This window comes from Pavona decussata, unplaced genomic scaffold (genome assembly GCF_977016875.1).
Source record: "Pavona decussata unplaced genomic scaffold, jaPavDecu1.1 SCAFFOLD_106, whole genome shotgun sequence".
Taxonomy (NCBI): Eukaryota; Metazoa; Cnidaria; class Anthozoa; order Scleractinia; family Agariciidae; genus Pavona; species Pavona decussata.
In genome coordinates this window covers 1,985,706-2,007,500 of record NW_028145520.1, presented here as the reverse complement: position 1 = coordinate 2,007,500, position 21,795 = coordinate 1,985,706, and the positions used below count along the sequence as shown (strand labels likewise).

General features: G+C 38.2%; 1 protein-coding gene and 1 pseudogene across 3 annotated transcripts in view; one reads left to right on the top strand and one right to left on the bottom strand.

Annotated features, from left to right (window-relative positions):
• Positions 1 to 17,744, top strand: part of LOC146471197 (uncharacterized) — a 54,321-nt pseudogene extending 36,577 nt beyond the window's left edge. The window contains exon 6 of the transcript XR_014866864.1: positions 15,283 to 17,744. The product of XR_014866864.1 is annotated as an uncharacterized LOC146471197 (transcript). The remainder of the gene's footprint in view (positions 1 to 15,282) is intronic.
• Positions 17,745 to 19,384: 1,640 nt separating this feature from the next.
• LOC146471196 (uncharacterized) lies at positions 19,385 to 21,412 on the bottom strand. Of its 2 annotated transcripts, XM_085121194.1 has the most exons (4): positions 21,169 to 21,412; positions 20,691 to 20,892; positions 20,099 to 20,456; positions 19,385 to 19,632 (listed from the first exon to the last, which is right to left on the bottom strand). In XM_085121194.1, exons 3-4 carry the CDS (start codon positions 20,318 to 20,320, stop codon positions 19,504 to 19,506), a joined length of 351 nt encoding a protein of 116 aa, XP_084977320.1. In that variant the 5' UTR covers positions 20,321 to 20,456; positions 20,691 to 20,892; positions 21,169 to 21,412; the 3' UTR covers positions 19,385 to 19,503. The 2 variants fall into 2 exon arrangements, with proteins under 2 accessions (XP_084977320.1, XP_084977321.1); XM_085121195.1 differs by having other exon boundaries at positions 20,691 to 21,412.
• Positions 21,413 to 21,795: the final 383 nt, after the last annotated feature.

The following is a 21,795-nucleotide window of genomic DNA, read 5'->3' as shown; positions in this document are numbered from 1 at the left end:
CAGTTTATTCACACATCAAGAACAAAAGGATAGCTAACATTGGCCGTTTTGTTATCTCTGCGGTTTGCTTTCCCTTTTCCCTTACTTCTTTGGAGTTTGATAAGACACAAGGGTAAGACTCACTTTGTTTATTCTTGCATACTTGTGATCTCATTTGTTCTAACAGTACATCGACTTCACTAATCTTGACTTTCAACTCTTTGGCTAGCTCCTTTACATTGTCACCTTTGTTGACAGTTTTCTTTCTAGCCCGTGATTGCATTTTCTTGTGTGAGACGTTTGCTTAGTTACAGTATTTCAGCGAGATTTATACTGTTTAAGCTTACTAAGCATGATTGTTATGCATTCTACGTGCCTGCGGTGATATTTCACTACCTGCGTGACTTAAGGAATGGTTCCAAAGAGAGATTGAGACCCCCAGAGTCGTCTTAAGTTAAGTATTAGTAAATGGGAAACTTTATTAACCTTTTGATTCTTGCATTTCAGTAAACACTCTTCTCGCACTGCAGTTTATGGCGAAGCTGTGTATGTTGCAAATTTAAGTCCATCTGCCGTGGAAATCTCAGATTCGGAAATCATTTTTCTTCTCGTTATAAATGGATTATTAGACTAACTGTAGTGTAAAGCTTGATATCGCAAAAATATAAATGTTAGTTTAATTCAAGATATTTTACTTAGTGTCAAGTATCAGATGCCGTTGACCTTTAAATTTTCTTTTGGATGTGTGCTCATTTGGGATGAGTTCGATTGAGCATACTCTGGAGTAACAGTAGACCTGAATTAAAGCATAAAAATCTTTGCAAATTCCTTGTATCGGGAACTGAAATTCACATCTCGTGTGCTGTGATACAGTAGGTCATGAATAACAGATCAACCCGAGACATTCTCTGCCTTTATTGTTTATTATTGAGCGATCAATGTGGTAAGTTGAAGACAGCCAAAACTTACGAGCTAAAGTTACACTAAAATTGTTAACCAATTCACTAACTTAATGGTTATTAATTTGACAACAAGAACGTGCCATCATAATAGACATATAATGTATGATGATCACTTTTAAATTCCAATCAGTAGAAACTCAAATTATTATTATTTTATTTGGCACAAAGGATCTTTTGAAAATATGCACTGCCTCAAGAACTTTTTACATCACTTGAAAGTCAATGAGCCGTCCAATGTTTGAACCATAAATAAGTATGAATTGAGGAAAATCAATTATAAAACTAAATTAGGAACATGTTGTCGTGATGTTTATTTCAGATGAATTGTTATTTTCCACTGTTTTAATAATTCGCAACTGAGTTTCTTCTTCCTATAAACAGTTCTCATCGTGGGATCAGCGTTATAATTTTCAGTTATTGGGGGAAACCATTCTTCACAGCAAATTCTCTTTTTCCCTTTTCCAATTCCTCTGAAGCAGTACGATGTGCTGCCAATACTTGCGTTTGTATAGAAGCCAAAGTAAGTTGGTATTTTTTTTGATAGTAGCTGCTCCCTTGGTTTTGTCCCTTGATCAAATCTTCGGTAATGTTTTTCGTTTTGAATAAATAAGTTCGACCTCTGTCTGTCTTCTTTGTTCATTCTTTTGCATTTATTAACACTGTCTTCAAGTTCCTTTATTGAGTCAATACTTCCTCCCAAGGATCAGCTGTAAGCGCAAATACCGACAGTGTCATTTACTCTTGTATAGCTCTGCTTTGTTGCAGAGAAACATGTCAAACTGTTTTCAGTTTCGGTTTGTTACATGGTTTTGTTCAGTGTCATTGGAAACTGTTGCTATTAAAAATTGGTTGTGCCAATTGTGAAACTAACTGTTCGTTAATGATGATTAGTATTTTGACAATTTTCGAGAAATTTAGTTTTTCTATTGAACGTTTTTTTTTTATTTGCCAATTTGCAAAACTTAAGTCCTGTGAAATATGCCTCCTCCATTTTCGCGAATTTAAGGTCCACGAAAACAAGTAACAATAAGGTACAACATGTACAACAAGCATCAGGAATCAAGCAAAATATATAGTAAATGTTTATATTTTTAAGACATTTTTAATTTTTAGAAATAATGCTCACTTGGCTGTTGCTTAGTTGTTGGTTTGAAAAATTCTTTATGAATTTTTTGTTTTGTCTTTGTCTTAATACGTTTTTTTTGCCAATTTTTTTCTGCGCTCTTTGCGCTTGTTATTTGTTTTGTGCCCTTTTTTGTTTTGAACCCCCATTGTGGTGGTTACGTTTTCAGAGATAAGACTGTAATACTTTTCAACATTTTATTGTTTGCAGAATTCTACAACACGTGTGTACAATATTTGTTTGAGCTTGTTGAATTCTTGCTGCAGTTTATCTACCTTATCTACATCGTGGTTTACAATATTTACTGTGTTCTCTGAGTGGAACCCAGTGAATATCCTTAGGTAATAGTGAAATGCGGTCAAACGTCTGCCCAGCACCAAAAGAGCAGCACAATTCTGGACTAATCGAAGTCTATGAGTTAGGTACAATTAGTACCTGGTACTAACTAGGTACTAGTGGACGTTCTGACTTTCATTGTTCACATGTATGCGTGTGTACTAGTGTTTCCCCTAACTGAATGTGTAACAAATTAAATAGACTATGGTACACCTGATTTATTTCCTGAAAAACACTTGAGTCTATTATTGTACCTTTATGATGGTATACCCGAAAAGTGAAGAACTTTAAAAGAAAGACCCTCTGGTCTTCTTCAGAGAGAGAAAGGAAATCTTTACGGCACTTTAGTGTATCTTTTTTGTTTATGACCTTTTTCAGCATTCTTCTTGGCAACAATAGGTGTTGAATGCTTTTTTGATGTCATCTGACTGGTGTCCGTGCACTGCTCTGTTTCCTCCGCTATAGAGGAAAATGATATCCTGATGTTAGTGACATGAAGCTTATCCGCTCAAGAAACCAGGCTATGCGTATAAATTAAAAAAAATAGCACATATTTTTGCATTATGTCGTTTTAAGGCGCATCTCTTTGGTAATTTCAACATAAAAAATAGGTGAACGTATTTTCTTTTGGGTGAATAAAAAAGTCCTTTTTGCAAAGGAGACATAAGCAAGGTGAAATCTTGCAAAACACTTACGCCTCATTGACGTGACCCTTCATTATTTTTTTCCCTTTCTGTTGCTTTCCTCTTGATGCCACCCAGGAGTTTTGGTGATAGCTCTAAAATTGAGCCATGGGTCAGTGGACTATCCCTGAAAGCGGAAACCTTTAACGAAACATTCATTAGAATCATGCCTTCCGCATTCTTTTTCCCCATATCCCATTTTAGAAGAGTTGCATTGGTGCTTTGGCAATGTTCATCTTAAAGAAGCATTTTGTTGCATGTTGTGTTACTTCCTTTTCATGGAACTTCTTATTTGACCTCAAACATCGGTTACTGACTAAACTGGCATTTTTACATGTTGTGTTTATAACACAGTTAAGAGTAACACAATGCGCAATTACCAAGGCAGCCCAAAATAAAACTAAACTGTTACAAACTAATCTATTTTGTTATACTACCAAAAGTACATGAAGAAATACAGATCGTTACCGGTTGCATATCAATGTAGAATTTGCATCCATGCAAGTTCATATTTAAAATACGACAGATGAACGCCTTCAACGAATTCACGATTTTGGCATCACTTTTGTTCATTTCGAGTGAAATGTTGTTCCTGACGGAACGTTTTGCAGTTACATGCACCTCGACAGTGAGTCTACATCACTGAACCTCTAGTGGGTTAAAGAGTCTCAAATTAAAAATATATCTTTGGAATAATTCAAAATTGTATATTCTTTAATGACAGGCACATGCACTCTCGGGATGTTGTTTTTTTTCCCCATAATTGAATTCCACGTTTACACTACTTTTTCATCCTCATGCCACTGTTTGGGAAACAACATCAAATTTTCTTCCGGTTGCTATTGAAGATCTTAAAATAGAAGGCTGTCACTGTCCATAAAGGGGAGAATGTTCCATCTGCCGGGTACATAAAAAAAGGGACCTCCGTCGTCATCTCCACCACCATAGAAGCTTTGAAAAATATCCCTTTATTCCCAGGGGGAAAGCATTTTAAAAGCTCCCATAATTGATACAGTAATACAGTAATTTTTCCAGGGTGAATTTCCCTAAGCCTTACGAAACGTTTTCCATCAAAATCAACAATATAAGTTGCTTGAAGAGCAAACAAGAACGACAGCAGAAAAGCCGTGTTTCTTGAAGAACTGTTAAGTTTGTTTTTAAAGTTTGAATTTGTCGCTAAGATAAAGAAAATATCCGATTTGCCGCTACATTTTTAATTGCATACATCGTGAAATTGCACCTTTTATATCAACAAATCAAGACTCAAAAAGGAGATGACGTTAGTCAAAATGTTGCGCAAGATGGCGTTGTTATAATTTTTTTCTGTTAAATGTGATCGTGCTTGTTGATTTTTGACTTAGTTTTCTGATAGAATGTGTTATAGTTTGTTGATTTTGAGTGACTTTTTACGCTTGATTTTTGTACCATTTGGCTTACCATAGTTTGCTGATGCTCCAGTGCATCCACAACAACCATAACCACCTCCAATTTGCTCTCCAGTCTTAACTTCTTTTGATGGCTGGTCACAATGAAAGAATATGCAGACATCCCTTATGCTGGCCTTAATCAAGTCGGGTTTCACTGTACATGAGTTGATCCTCTGATCCTAACCCTAACCCTACATCTCGCCATAATGTATATATAAGGCTTCTATACCAACTCCTGTACATTCTTCCCATGCAGTTGTTCAGAGGTGTAATAAAAGGCAGGATCATGGATGTCATTTGCTTTTAGCAGAATATGGCCATGGTTCATAATACTGTAATGGTCAGACCAGATCATCAGATGTCTTGTTCTCTCATGGAATTTCAGCAAATCCAGTAATTCCTCCTTTGTGGCATCTCTGCTAGACTCCCCAATCTCTCTTAGGCGACTCTTTAACTTGTCAGTGGTCATGGCATGGTAGTGAGCATCTGAATGGTCTCTAACAAGCCCCTCTTTCTCGTGCTCTTCTAGAAGCAATTTTCTGATCTCTAGCAGAGGTCTTTTCTTCCCAGTCACTGTAAAATACTCTTCCTTTAGGGTACCATCAAGATGTAGCATTCTTCATCATCATCATCATCATCATTTATTTTCCTCACAAAATAAAAAGAAATCATTCAATTTACAATAATGGCGAGGAGACCTCTAGAAACCACCAGGGTTATAAGAGAGGCCACCTCAGCTGTCATTTATAAATAGAAAATATGGTGCTGCGTAAGTGCGGCTTGGTCAATTGATGATTTTAAAGATAAAACTGCAACATTTGTTCCTTAAAGGTGAAAAAACTACATGAAGAAGTAATAATAATATTGGGAGAGAGTTCCAGATTTTGGGACCTTGGTAAAGGACTGTAAATTGCTTAAGATTTGTGCGACAACAATGCGAACAATAATGGTTGGCTGTTCTGGTGCCATAATTATGTACTTGGCTACTTGTTAAAAACAAATTCACAAAAAGAACATTGGAGGTAATTGATTTTGATAATAAAACATAAATTTGGCCATTTGAAATGAATTAACGTGAAAAATGTCTAAGATACCCAATTTAGCAAATAGGGGAACTGAGTGTGTTCAATAATCTGAATTGGTAATGGCTCGCACAATGCGCTTTAACTTTCTGAAGCATCGTGGTGTAATGGCTTCCTCTAGGCGGCACTCTCCATTCATTAATTTTTGTCTGCAGGGTTTCTTTTAGGGAAGCATTGGTGCAAGGGACTGGTGTTGTGATCTCTCCACCATACATTCGATTCACCCACCTCCTTGGTGCTGGGTCAGTGTTTTTTCTTGAGGCCCTGAACCTCCCTAAATCCACTCCTTTTTCGTTGTCAAATGCAGTTAAAGTTAGATCTGGGGAAAGTGGCATTTCTTCTTCTGTATCCCGGTCTCCTCAAGTGCCTTCCTCTTCAAGGTCAACATTGTAGAGCTCCTTGAATGGCTAATTGATTTTTAAATAAATTTCCTTAGCAGTGTTGCAGACGGTGGCTTTTGAGGGTTTTCTTAAATTTGAAGCTTCCATTGCACTCGCAGGCATGGGATCAACCCCTTTTAATCAGTTTGATATGAGAGGAAATAGTGAATGGTAAACCAGATGATTCGTTTGGCATGCATGGTCATTTTAATATACTGGTACTGTACTTAACTCTGTCTAACTTTATTTTTGTGTGTATTTATGTGTGTTTGTTCTTGTGTCCCTGACCTTAACATTTAAATATCTTTTCTTACAGCTGGCTGCCTGGCATTTTAAACTTTTAGGTTATTTCGGGCAGCCAGCACCCCTATCATCTATTGTATGTATATATTTATATTTTGTTGTAATAATAATGGGGTGGGATAAAGTACAGTTGAACCTCTCCACAACGGCCACCTTGGGGACAGAAGAAAGTGGCCGTTATGGGGAGGTAGGGGGTGTAATATGACACCTTTTTTTCGGGAAGTACAACATGTTTATTGTGCCATGTTCATGCTTACTGTAGCCTATAACGGCAATCCAATCTTAAATAATACGTATAGATAAAATACACAATAAAACGTAAATAATGTTTTGAATCAAAATGTTAATGAGACGAAACGAGCAAGGTTCGCAACATTCGCTATATTATTGTAGACAATTTATGCTTACTGCAGCATATAAATGGAACACAATCAAAATACGTATATCGTTAAAATGGATACAGAAACGTTATGTTCCGAAGATAAATGTCGATTACTGCATCAGTCTATAAAGCAAGGTTTTTACAAAAAAGAAATGTACTGGCCGTTGTCGAGAGGTTATTTTGGCAGTTGGGGACGCACTTTGGTGGCCGTTGCCGTTGTAGAGAGGTTTAAACAAGAACTAATGTATGGACTGTCCGCTGGGACAAAAAAATGTGGCCGTTGCAGAGAGGTGGCCGTTGTGGAGAGGTGGCCGTTAGTGGAGGTTCGACTGTATTGTTGTTGTTGTTGTTGTTGTTGCTTTACGGTTAGAAATTGTGTGCAGTCCTCTCTTGGCTGCAGAGAGCGATGCCCATGAAGTAGAGCTAAAGTGTTCCAAGAATGTTTTCTTGTGTTTACCTCGCCATTTGTCAAAACTCTTTAGAAGCACTGGTAATCTCTTGCCGAAATTCTTCTGACTAACAGCAAATATCCTCAAGAGTTGAAGGCGAGTGCTTTTATCGTGGAGGACAGTTCCATGCTCATCGTACACACTGTTCTTTAGATAGATTAGATAGATAAGTTTATTGAAATAATTAAATCGCAGCCAAAGGCAGAATTGCATAACTATATACAAAACATATTAAAAAAGGCTTATATCGGTTTAAAATTATGCTAGTGTACACACGTAATGTTAAACACGTAATGATAAATGTTCTTTGCTGCTACGCGCGCAAATCTGCAACAGAAAAATCTTGCCGTGTCAGCTGTGAGATTTTACCCTTAAATTCCAAACTGTAGGAATCCTTTGTGATTTGAATGATGTGAAATTTTCGCTTAACAGTCTATGCAAACTGTAGACTAGCCTACAATTGCTTAGAACGAAATTAACTAACCGGACTAAAACAGCATATATAAAGCCAATTTACCCATGACTAACTCTGCACATCTAAAAATTCCGCCAAAATGGGAGAATAATTTAGAACAAAAACTTGATTTGTTATTAAAGTCTTAAGTTAGGGCATTTGCCCTTCTCCATATGACTTTTCAGCTTGCCAATGCTTTGGTTGGAGCTGTTTATCTTTTCTTCTTCTTGGATGGAGGAGCTCTGCTCTTCATCTTCACGTGCTTTCTTTGCATCGGTGTTGGCGGCTGTTTTGGCGGACTTTTTGTGCTTGTCTCGGGGACGTTTCTTGTCCCTGTGCTTGCTTCTGCTTGACGTTACAACGCACAGGCTGCTTGCTCGATCAGCTGTTTGTTGGTCTTTTTTGCATGCTCCTGTTTGACCTGAGCACATGGAATCTCGTTCTCTGGCTCTTCGTCTTCACCGGGGTTTCTGCACAAGAGAGCTGCTTCTTCCTCTTTTTTCAAATCTCCCTTTTTTAAATGTTAATCCTCATGGATGTGGTTTCTAAAAAACCGTCTGTAGTGAGACCTGTTTCTGCCATATTGCAGAAGGATTTCTAAGGCAAGACTGCCGTTTCAATTCTCTATGAATCTCGTCATTTACCACTGAAAGTTCTGTGAGCAGTCGGAGCAAGTTATGCAGTTTTGAGTTATATATCCTCTTTGACCGTTATGGGGATCGAAATTTCGCACCTGCTTTTCTATTGGTTCTTGGGTTTGAACCAATGGTGTCTCTTTAAAATGAGCCAATGGCACAAGGGGATTTTTGATCCTGATGTCAGCTAAGGTCAATGTGTTTAGTTTCTGACAAAAGCCGGTGTTAAACTTTCTAGATATTTGGCATACTTGCAGTTCTTTATAGGCAAGGATTTTTTCTCTAAGAGAGCATTTTGTTCGTTGAGTAGGTGAATCTTCTGCTCTCGACATTGCTTAAGCCTATAGTAAAACTGGAAAATACAGTAGTCTCATGCGAGGCAGAACGGGGCCCGTCCATTAAATGTCACAATCAGAATTTAAAAGTGTTGACGGGCCTGCACGACTCCTGCAGTTTGCAAATAAATTGGTCTTAAAGCCCTTACGGCTTAGCTCTTACTATAATGTCTTTTAGGGATTTTCCTTTGCGATATGAAATGAGGGGAGGCTCCTTAAAAACATTTCTCAGATATGGTTGATTGTGTATAAGGTGCCATTTCCCAATGAGTATGTTGTTGAGGTTGGGAAACGCAGGGTGATATTGCATTACAAAGGGCAGTATTTTCTTATGTGCATTTTTGTTTCATTGAATGACAAGGCAACTGAGCAAAATAAAAGGCCACAAGAAAATTTAATGATCCATTGTCCTCTTTTCTTGATTTTATGATCAATCAAATCAAAGCACTTCAAATGTACCCCGAGTCTGGAGCCCTCGCGCTGGGTAGGAGTCCTCTTTTGACCACCAGGTGCTGTTCTATCTGAGCACACTACCCAGTCCTTTTTCGTTTTTCTTGGAAGGATGTCAATCCTGTGCTCATGTTGAGGTTCTGCAGGCACCTGATCATTAAATCTTGTAGAACAAAGTTCCTCAACAAGGGTTGACATGATTCCAAAACGGGATAGCTTGTCAGTGGCAGGACATAGAGAACACAAGCACAGTAAGCCATCCTGTCGATAATTGCCAAAAAATTTTTCCCAAACTTGTGGAAACGCCTCTCTTCTCCTACATAGTCAACCTGTTGATGCAACAGATCCACACCTCTCATGTACTTTGTTGTACATGGAAACTGGTTCAGGAGGAGCTCTTTGACACTTCCATCGCTTCTTCTGTGGTTAACGATGCCTGTTGGTATCCTGTGGTCAACATCAAACAAGGGTTTTTTGTGATTTTTTTTCTTTCGGAAAGAGCAAGAAGGGGCTCTTTCCTGAAGTAAGAATATCATATGCTGTGGGCTTAGCTTCCTTCAGTAAGGTAGATACACCTTTCCTGTTGGCACACAGGCTACCTGTCATAAGTGTCTGATTGTTGTAGAGAACTTCAGCAAGGGTATGGCTTGTGTAGAAGTTATCGACAAATGAATGATAGCCTTTATTAAAAAGACCTGCTTTAGTCATAAGGTCTTTTACAACATCAAAAGAATGGCCAAGTTGTGATGATATACTTTACTGCTTCTTCCCCAGGGAAGTTCATGTTACTATGCACATGTCAGTACAGTTCACAGAAGCTTCCAGATAAAAGCCAAGGGCCGTTTACCATTTGACAAAAGAACTGCCATTTTCGGTTGAAAGTTCAAATGGCTCAGGACATTCCACTGGAACGTTTCCAGAAAAGATGGAAATGCTCAGATGTATTCCTCTGTTCTCATTCCAACCGAAATGACCAGAAAATTCTGTACCATTTGTCAAAATCATGCTTGGCCCGATCCATTTTCGCACGCTTTTCAGTTGTAATTCAAGATGGCGACTACGGCATGGCGATGCACTCTTTGTGAATCAATATTTTTCACAACTACTGAGTATCTGAATCATGACTGCAGAGGTTAGTAAATAATCAATTTTAACTGGCTTAATTTTGAGGGCCAAACTCTTGGATATGTAGAATTGTAGCAAAAATGTCAGTTGAATTCATCCAAAGAATATGTCCGCAACGTATATGTAAAAAAACCTTCAACCCTATTCAAACTCCGCCTCATAAAACAGAATAATGGCAGCAAAGAGTGGTGTAAGATTATCCTCTTATAACACCATTTCATTGTCAATGACATTTTCCTCAGTGTCCAAAATACCAAACAAAGCCTTGGGCTGCAGTGTCGCCATTTTGTTTTATTGTTCTTCGTGAGCTGTAGGGGACTCGGGCCAACCAAACCGCTTAAACTGGAAAAACCGTACCAGGCGAATTTTTCGAGTATATATTAAAATGTTCAAGCAAAATGAAAGAGCCTTCCTAGGGAAAAAACTTGAAATCAGTGAAATTAAAGCCATCTCTCTCATATCATGCTCCACTCCCAAACTAACATTATTTTTAAGCTAGAAAGTGTAAATGTTCCCTTTTTATGTGATCTAAAAGTAGAATTTGCTTAAAATATTACGGATGAAGTTCACCACAAGAAAAAACTGAAACAATTGGGCACTGACATATAAAATGTAAACAACTTAACTCTGCCCATAATCTTTTGATCCAATTGTTAAGTTTGTCCTCTGCCGCTTTTTCTGCGTAGCCCTCTGTACTTTTGGCGATTGGCAACACCAACCTTGGCCAGTCGTCAATACATTGTTGTTCCAGAAGCAACAAGCGTGTTTTGGTGGGGAGGATGTGATGTTTGCTGGGTAAATTGCTCCAGAAGTTCTGAATGTCGTCTCGACGAAACGATGGAAGTTACATGGAAGGCATGCAAAGGCCTTGATTCTTGTCGTGATGAGAGGCTGTAGCAGCTGCATCAGCCATCTGGCCGATTGTTTCAGTGACTTGTGAAACATTTGCAGTGAGGCCCTTCACAACACTGACGAGTCCAGTCATGACTCCTTGAAGTCCTTCTATGGTTGTCATGAATTCGATGAGATTTGGATTCTCCACAACTTATAGTTGAAACACTTGAAGTTTAACTGACACGTAGATGAGATTGTAGGAACCGACTTTGTATTCTGAAACGATAAACAGGAAAGACTTGACAATACTTTTTTTTTAAATATTAATTGTATGCCGAAGCAGCAAATCAATACACTGGAACATAAATACAGTAAAACAGTAAAACTGAAAAAGAACAAAAATAATTACAATGAGCAATGATATGGGTGGCCTGTTTGAAATATCAAAATACAAGATATAAACTGAAAAAAATTGGTTAGTACATTTTTCTTGTGTTTGCTAGTCTGATCTAGAATTCCAGCCATATGACAGTTTACGCCAAGAGGAATGATATTCAAGTTGCGAATCTGAAGTGTCCGAGCTAGAGTTTTTTTTCTTTTTTTAAAAACTTTATTTGACAAATCAACAAACCATACAACATTACATAATCTTTTACAATACACTAATTAAAGCTACAAACACAAAAAAATAAAAGCAACAAAAAAAAAAAAAAAAATAATAATAATAATAATAATAACAATAGTCGTGATAGTAAACATACACACTTAAAGAAATGGTGGTGAAGTTATAACCTGACAGATGAGAGGTTTTAGCAGTAAACACTTCTCTTTTAGTAAATGGGAAAATTAAAAACTCAGTAGTGAGCAGTGCCAAGAATGAAATAGAAGAAAATCAATGAATGCTGTAAAACAATAGCATCTCAAAGCATACTAATGTGTTAACGCCTTGTCAGAGAAACTAACAATTGTTGAAGAGCGGGACCAAAGGATCCCACTTCTTCGAAGTAGGAGCTTGTTTATAGGATTCAATTATAAATTGGGACTTGACAATACTTGTACTTGACAAAACACACGAAGAAGAGAAAAGGAACAACCATTTCTGTCTCCCCCGGGGGGTTAATATAATACAGCAAAATGGGCTGGTAGTCGTAGAGAAGCCTGCAGTGATCATGCTGAGGCCTTGTATACCCTATAGACATTATGAGGATGAGTGAGCACGACTTACTCACCTACTATATACCCTACGATGAGGAGACCTCAGAAAGCCAAAGGCTTATACAAGGAGGTTACCCCATGATTGGTCATTGATTAAAATAATTTAGGAGTAGGGGGCAGAAGGATAAAAATAAACTTCAGTCAGTTTCAAGGTTAAGAGAAAGAAAGTCATAAAGACTTTTTTTAAAATTAGCAAAATTGGTGGAGCTTGAGATGGATAATGGAAGGGAATTCCAACTTTTTGGACCCAAGTATAAAGTAGTAAGCTGTTTAATATTTGTTCGACAAAAGTATGGTCTGTATTTTTTTACAAGTCTTGTGGCATATGTGTGTACCTGGCCACTAGTTATCAATAGATTTATGAAAGAGGAGGGTAGCATATGATGATGACAGCAGAACAAATTTGGCAACATGGAACATAGAGATACCAAATATATCTAAAATGTTGAGTTTGGCAAATAATGGAGCAGTGTGAGCATGATACTCTGAGTTTGTTAAAGTACAGATAGCACTTTTTTGTAAGAGATAAATTCTGTTCAGGTGAGTATTGTATGTAGATGACCAGACTTTATTACAATAGCTTTGTTAAGGATATACAAGGGTGTAATAAAGGGATAATTTAGTGCTGATAGATAAAAGATAGCGCAACCTATGAATTATTCCGACAGATTTTGCTATTTTGCCACAGATAAAATTTGTGATTTTGTAAATATTTAGCCTAGAAATTTAGTTTGCTGTTTCTGCTCATGTTGCTCATTGTCAAAAAAGAAAGATACATTACTCGGCAGTTTCTTTTGTCAAGGTTTAAATATGATGTAATTGGTCTTCTTAAGGACGGTGCCTACTATTGTTACTGCGCATACATTCTGCGCATCTCGAGATACTCGGGTTTCCTATGGGTGGTGCCTATTAATACAGGGATATTTTTGCGCGCTTTAAAAGTATGCGGAGAAAACAGAACTTAGTAAGTGATTTTGGTATCCAGAAAGAAAATTGGGGGTAACCATGCATTTTTCAGAGATAATAAAGCTTCAATTTGGAAAAAAGCGCCATACATTGCTTTGTATTTTGCTGCTTTTTGGAATAATTGTTGCTTAGTTATCTCTAAAAAATGCGTGGTTACCCCCAGTTTTCTTTTTGGATTTCAATACCCGCTACCAAGATCTGCTTTTCCCACATAGTGATAAACCGTGCAAAAATACTTCGCTATTAGTAGGCACCATCCTTAATATTGACTGGTAATTTATTTGCCTTCGTCCACATAGCAATGCTATCGAGCTGCTTATTCATATCTGTACCTGGTTTATATCTGAACGCAAAAAATTAATACTTGTGTCTGAAAAGTAATATGCCCGTTTGCGTAGAGGCATTTGGAATATCATTAATATAAAGAACAAAGAAACGGGGGCCTAAGATAGAACTTTGTGGAACACCACATTAGATTTGTTGAGTCGAGGAGCGAGTTTCTTTAAACTGCTCACGTTTTGAAAAGTAGCTCCTAATCCATTTGAGGGCTAACTCATGAAGGCAATAATGTTCCAATTTAGAAAATAGAATATCATGGTCCAAAGTATTGAATGTTTTTGAAAGATCTAGGAAAATACCGGCCCTCATCAATTACCAAAGCAATCTTATTGATGAGGTGAATCAATGACTGTGACATTGAATGCTTGACTCTAAATCCAAGAGCAAAGAGCACAATGAATTCTCATTAACATAGTTTTAAAATTATCAAAGGTTGCCAGCAAACTGCGAGCATTAATATGCAAAACAGAGGAAAAAAAACTTCTTCCTTATTTTCTATAAGCGATCACAGGACTCTTGTCACCATGATTGTCTCATGAAGAGCATCAACAAGATATGAAATCTGCTTATCCACAATCATTAACTTCAAATACAATTGCGGTCAAAGCTAGCTTTAATGTCTGTTTTAGATGAATCACTGATTGCAATAACATGTTAACTGGACATACACAAAATTATTGCCACTTTGGTCATTACTATCATCGAAGCCACAAGTGTGTTCTGGTTCTTTTGAGAACCAGCATCCTGTGTCCTTATGGACGTGGATATTTGACTCCAAATCAGTGGGTTAACTTTAGATGTGCAAAGTCCCTCGATGTTCTCAGGATGCGAATAGTTGTCAATCTTTTCTTTGAGCGCCTTGCCACTTATCTTATCCTTGAGGAGGGCATTCACAACCGCAGCCAATTCACCCTCGATGGCAGGGCCCGCTTTCTCCCTTATGTTGAGATCCTGTGCTATAGCCTTTTACAGGGCCATATTTCCACTTGGCTCACCCTCGGCCAATGTCCTGTTTGATTCAGCGCTAGGGTCTGGCTCTTGTTGCTCATCTGGAATCAGCCTTTCGAAATCGTCATTCATGACCTGGATTTGGTCTAGTAAAAGTGAGAACTTATCCCCAGTGCTGTGTTGCTGAGGCCTCGTTTCCGAGGTTCCGTTCTCAGAGGCACTCATTTGGTGTCTGAGCGTGTTTCCTAACTACGTTAGGATCTTAATCTTTAATCTTTGTCAACTACGTTAACACAAAACCGGAATAAGTAAAAACTGACTTCATCAGTCTCTCCAGAAGAACTTTTTTCCCACAGTACAAAGTACTGAGGTCTGGTCGCGCAAAGCAAAAAACATGCAACTAATTTGCGCAAGCACCATGCTATCTCATGGATCTCCCACTTTCTGGTCATGTGATAGAATTTGTCAATAAAGGTTGATAATCACAAGACTTTAAACTGAATGTCAATTTTTATTGACCGAAATTGAGCCAATTTTCAATCGGCTGCAAAATTAATTACCTGATGCTCAAAGTCATGCTCGAATACCAAGTTATAGAAGTGTAAACAGTTCTTAAGTAAATCTGTATGGCAAAAAAGTTTAATAAAAACTGAGCAACCTAGTGGTTTGTCATAAGTGTTGCTGTTATATTCAACTTATAATAGGATGTTTACCTTGAGAAATGGTTGATATTATTTCATTTGGCTGTGGACTGTTCGATTGTGCTTGTTCCCTGTTGTAATGTGAACTGATGTCCCCTGAGCTGTGTTGTTTTTGGTCAGCACCGATTGGGTATTCTCTTATTGTTGTTTTTTCTTTCTTTTTTTTTCTCCAAGGGGAGGGACAGGACTGAACACGACAAAGGTTAATAGCCCAAACCTGGAGAAGCATGACCATACTGTTGAAGGAATCAGTAAAACGGCTACCACAGCATTAATGCAAGATATTGTGGAACAGTGCTCGCTGCCAGAAATCTACAGCAATGAAATTTAGCAGCTTTGCTTGAAATTGGCTTTGTAAGAACTCTCCGTTACAAGGAATTTTACCGAATGTGAAGCACACGAACTACAGTCAACTCTCTCATAGCGACCACTTCTCGTAAGCGACCACCTCCCGTAAGCCACCACTTCGTAAACAACCATTTTGTTCCTCAGTTAAATACTGTTTCAAGAGCTCTCTCGTAAGCGACCACCACTCAAATTTCTTAAGGGACCGCGACCACTTTTTAGGCCAGAAATTACACATACTCTTTTGTTTTCTGTTTCCGCTAAGCGACCACCCGAGATAATCACGGGTGATCGTTGGTAAATCATTACTCAGAAGTGACAAGAGTTCAATTTTTAATGACGCTGCCCTGAACTGCTGACAGATAATAAAACTTTACAGACAGAGAAGATAGCCATAATTAGATCTGTAGGTAAACGGGAATTGTTACAGTGATCTGTTCCAAAATGTTATACAAAGTTTCATCAGAAGAATGAAAAAATCAAATAAATTAGTTTCTATTTGCCCAATTTTAGCATCTAAGGTAATATTTTTATGTAATCAACTTATCAATCCAGTATTAGGCTTATTATGTTGATCTTTCCCGTAAGCGACCACCTGCCGTAAGCGACCACTTTGTCGTGCCCCAAGGGTGTTCGCTTACGAGAGAGTTGACTGTACTCCTTGATGTACCCTACAGCAAACACTGGACGCTTCATTATATAAGTTTTTTATGCTTGTTTAAGGTTGCCATTGGTGGTTTAGATATTATAATGAACTTCTCTCTGATGCATAGATTGCATCGTTTGGTGAGGTTGGTGTATGTTCTGGCCTTTTCGAGGACTTTCCATGTGATTGTAAACACCTTTTCTATTAATTGCCACAGGTATTTGCTGACCTCGGTGTCATTCCTCTTTTTTGTAATTTTTTTTCTCATTCCACTAAAGATGACTTTCAGTTCCACCTATTATGACCGGGCTGTGTTTGGTAATTAATTGATGGCACTGGAGCTTTTTGTCGGTAGATGTTTGTTTACTTTGTTTGTAGTAGGTGGCTTTTTTCTAGTATTTGACTTTTGATGGTCTGGTGTTGAGCAGTAAGATGTCTGGACAGGGCTTCCATTATCAGAACGGAGTCAAATTTGCACTCGATATTTCAGGATTCAATTGGGCAGGCGGATCAAACAAGTTCAAAGTGTTAGCGCAGCTGAATGAATCGAAGAGAGACAAGGGGAAACTTGACAGATCACAGTTTGTACAAATCCAAATACGAGCTGTTTGCGAGTGAGTCGAGGATATGGTCACTCATAGCACAACATCGAGTGTGGTACCATTTATCGTAGTAATTGCACTAGATACCGCATTGGTTGCATTTCACAGGGCGCTCACAAACACCAAAAGGAAACTTCCACTGTGGACCAGGATTGTAGAGTGAGTTATCGCAACAAAGCATCAGAAGGCAGTAGAGAACCTTAATTTGGCATGTCTTATCCAATATGGCAGACATCGTCTTCATTTTCAAATGCGAAGAGAATGTTGCTTTTAATCCTATGCTGAATGCGTTTGGGAACATCAAAACATACAAGGAAGTTAGCAGTACTTCATCTGTAAGCTGATTGTCTTGTATGATCAAGTTCAAGTTTATTAAGTTTTGCAAGAAGATGCTTACAATGAACACCGCCTGCGAATAGCGAGCTAATCTCGGCAGGCGGTGTTAAGGACATACCTACACAAATTACTAATTGAAGGCGCTAGAAAAGTCAATTTTGAATACATTGTTTGTCAAAAGAGTAAAAAGTAACGAAAAGTGAAGAAAACTATTATGATTTATGATTGAATTATAATTAAGATGACTTTTTTACTTCAGAATAAGAGTGCTAGTGTCAGCATAACTGTCCAGAGTTTCTAAAGTTACAAATAGTAATGCTTGAATTTTCGTTTTGAATATGTGCTTTGGTAGTCTTCGATAGCTTTCGGCAATGCTGTTCCAAATTTTAGCTCCAACGATGGAAAAAGAATTTTTATGATGATTGAACCTAGAATAATTAATAAAGTAGTTACCAGAAGATGCTTATTGAGTATTATACTGATTTGTCTTGTGTAGAAGTGAAAAGATTGAGACCGTAATACTTTTGAGACCGTAAATAAATCTCTAAAAGAAATAAAATACCGGCTGGTCACAAACTTGTGTCCACCATACCTCGCTTTGCAGTTAGAAGATCGTTGGTTTCGTTGAGATTCAGTCTTGCACCGCTGTCTACATAATCAGTGAAAAATGAGAGGTTTCTCTTGCAGCACAGAGCAGAAGCTTTCAAACTTACATTTCCCAAACAGTGACTGGTAAGCTGATTGTCTTGTATACTTATACTTTGAGACCCTAAATAGATCTCTAAAAGAAATAAAATAAAATACCCGCTGGTCACAAACTTGTGTCCACCGTACCTCAGTTTGCAGTTAGAAGATCGTTGGTTTCGTTGAGATTCAGTCTTGCACCGCTGTCTACATAATCAGTGAAAAATGAGAGGTTTCTCTTTCTGAACAGAACAGAAGCTTTCAAACTTGCATTTCCCGAACAGTGACTGCTAAGCTGATTGTCTTGTATAATAATACTTTGAGACCATAAATAGATCACTAAAAGAAATAAAAAACCGGCTGGTCACAAATTTTTGTCCACCATACCTCGCTTTGCAGTTAGAAGATCATTGGTTTTGTTGAGATTCGGTCTTGCACAGCTGTCCACATAATCAGTGAAAAATGAGAGGTTTCTCTTGCAGCACAGAGCAGAAGCTTTCAAACTTACATTTCCCAAACAGTGGCTGGTAAGCTGATTGTCTTGTATAATAATACTTTGAGACCCTAAATAGATCTCTAAAAGAAGTAAAATACCAGCTGGTCACAAACTTGTGTCCACCATGGCTCGCTTTGCAGTTAGAAGATCTTTGGTTTCGTTGAGATTTAGTCTTGCACCGCTGTCTACATAATCAGTGAAAAGTGAGAGGTTTGTCTTTCAGAACAAAACAGAACAGAATAGAACAGAAGCTTTCAAACTTGCATGTCCCGAACAGTGACTGGTAAGCTGATTGTCTTGTGTGATATTACTTTGAGACCATAAATAGATCTCTAAAAGAAATAAAATACCGGCTGGTCACAAACTTGTGTCCACCGTACCTCGCTTTGCAGTTAGGGCCTGTTCACATGGAGGTGGGGGACCCCAGGTAGGTGAGGTACCCCATCTACCCGGGGTCAGAAAAAACAGGCCTTCACATGCAACCCCGGGGCGCTGGGGTGAGGTTTAAAAAGCTACTGCGTGGTCGCTAAGTACATATATCAATAAAGAGGGCGGATGGAAGACACTTTTCGTTTCGTTCTACGGGCACGACTTCATCTTCATCCAAGACCGGTAGACCAGCTTGGTTATCAGACTCGACAAATGCACCTTCAACTCCTTCAGAACTTTCTTCAATGGCATTGTTGTCGATGTTTTGAAGGTGATATCTGCGAAAAAGCTCGCCACACTTGTACTGAATTCAGAGACAATTGCCCGGATGAACATCACCCCACCCCACCTCCAGCATTCACATGGAGAAAACTCACCCCAGCTAAGCGGGTTACCCGCCTCGGTGAGGTACCCCACTTCACATGTGAACGCCATCAAGAAATAAAGAGAGATTGTATGGAGAGATTGGTAACCCCACCGAAGCGGGGTACCTCACCTACCTGGGGTCCCCCACCTCCATGTGAACAGGCCCTTAGAAGATCATTGGTTTCGTTGAGATTCAGTCTTGCACTGCTGTCTACATAATCAGTGAAAAATGAGAGGTTTCTCTTTCTGAACAGAACAGAAGCTTTCAAACTTGCATTTCCCGAACAGTGACTGCTAAGCTGATTGTCTTGTATAATAATACTTTGAGACCATAAATAGATCACTAAAAGAAATAAAAAACCGGCTGATACTTTATATTGGTCATACAAAAGACAAGGATCAGAAACAATTCAAACATTTACCTGAACAAGGGAGAAGTGAAAGATGAGGGGAATAGTGCAACAAAATATGGTGTATGCACCATATTTTGTTCAATGTCCCATACTGTCGTGGCGTCCGTCTCCAGCAATGGCCACTGGCTTACCAGCTTCCTTTATTTTCTTGATTACATTCCCTTGGAAGGACTTCCAAAACAAGTGGATAGTTGGAAACAGTTTCTCCTGTGGGGAAATGATTTTCAAACCATGAGTTTTATTAATAATCCAGACCTGGATCTACTTTAAGCAGAGTACTCTGCTACTTGAGCTTGCTGTTCATGTAGCCTTAAGATTGTTATTTTTGACAGACAAGTGGTATAAAAAATTCTCAGAGAGCACTGTACAGTTCTTTTCAAGTATGAATGGGTATATGCCAAGTAGTGACAAAAGGAGAATTTATTTCCTAGAATGCAGGAAATACTAGGAGTCTGGGTTTTAAACATTTCAAGGGGAGCATACCCCTGGAACCCCCTAGAAACTGGGGCCTTTGGCTCTTGCTTAGTCAGTCATAGTCAGGGTACCTGCCTTAGTACTCAACGTCATGTGCCATTATACTTCACAACTTAATGATAACCCTGTGAAACTCGTACAATTTACATACTGCACTATTTTGTATGTCTAGTTAATAAAATAATTTAATATAACTTACACGCTGATGTCTGAAGAATGTCTTGAGGGAAAAACAGGCAACTCTCATGTGCTGGAACAACTGCAATACCTTTGACGCCGAGCTGCCAGATAACAAAATTGCCATACACAGTAGAAAATTATCAGCAGGTATTTTAGTTCCAGGCATGTTTGGCTGACTCCTCCAAACAGTGTCTTTCTTGTTGCACTTCTTATTTGTGCAGGTGGATGTTATCACTGCCATTGTCCCAACTTGCTTTGTCTCCACAAGTGGATTTTCAGCTTTGCAGAATTTGCAAAACTTGAACAGAAGCAGTAGTTGAGGAAGGAAAACTATAAACTTTGGCTGTGTTCGTAGATTTCCATCTTTGACATACACTCTGTAAAGAGATAGAAAAGTACAAAAACAAAATAGTGCTCAAATTTTGATCGGGCATAATGCCAATCCATGATCAAGTCTATTACTGTTGACTATTTTCCCTTGAAAAATTTCTAAAAAGGACAGACAAATTATGATAAATATTGTAAGACAGCCTTAGTCAATTTTATGCAATCACTTTCAACAGAATGCCATGATCCTTTATAGGAGGGTTACAAATGTTAAATATATGTACCTGTTGCCTGAAGAATCATCGTCTTCTTCATTCTCTGAAGCTGTGTCTGTCTTTGTTTCTGGCTCATATACTCCATCTGACAAGTAATCAGGTTCTTCTTTGGTTGTCTCGTACTGATTTTCCTCACTCTCATCCACTTCAGAAACGTCACTGGCATCATCATCACACTGTCCTGTCACAATGTTCCCAGTGGCAACTACTCCTTTAAAAATATTATGAGAAGTCTCAGGAATGCTATAACCTCGTTATGGCAATAATAAAACTGACATCATTGTCGCGTATTAGTCATTTTGATCCCGACAACATATTACACTTACTTATAGAGTATGTATTCTTGCACCAAAAATTATTTTATAGATACATACATTACATACATGCATAACTTTATTTATACTTAAGGACCTGGAGCTTATACAGTGTTATCATACAGTGATATCAGATATAATTTACAATATTATTATAATATTTGATAAAATACCTGGTCTATGTTTTACTTCCAAGTGTTTCTTCGCTTTCCTCAGTTCCTGTCTGGTGTTGTTAAGTTTGTTTTTTGTAGTGATGAGTTGATTTTTACCATTTAGCCTTTGACAACCATCACACTCTAGCACGGCAGCGGTTTCTGTTTTTTTCTCTTGTTGCTAAATGAATTATTGAAAAAAAAAAAGATGTATATGTCTATAAGAACTTTACCACTGAAAATCACGTGGTATATTTTTACATCCGCTTTCCTACACAAAGCTTTATATAAGATTCAATTCATTTTGGCATATAGTCGCAATAAATATTAAAGCCAAGGAGTTTGCACGTAAAGACACTTTTTCGGTATACTATAGTTTCTTACCAAGTCGTTCAGTTTTGCGACACAATCTATGTTATAGGCTCTCCTATAGCCCCTGTCCGTTAAAAGCTCCACCAGGTCTTCCGCTCTCTTTAAAAAAAAACAAAAAAAAACAAGATTTTGAGCAAATCCTACGTAGTCGCATCACCTGGGCAAATGGAATACCTCTCTTACACCACCCGGAAGACAAGAGCTATGATGTAAATAATGGTGACTGTCGGTCGGCTTGATAAACACATCCGTCTCCAACACCCCTGACTCGTTCAG

Coding starts and splice junctions, on each gene's coding strand:
- LOC146471196 (XM_085121195.1), bottom strand. CDS start 20,320: ATGGCAGTGATAACATCCACCTGCACAAATAAGAAGTGCAACAAGAAA. Junction 19,633..20,098: donor CATTCTTCAGACATCAGCGT/GTAAGTTATATT, acceptor ATTTCCCCACAG/GAGAAACTGTTTCCAACTAT.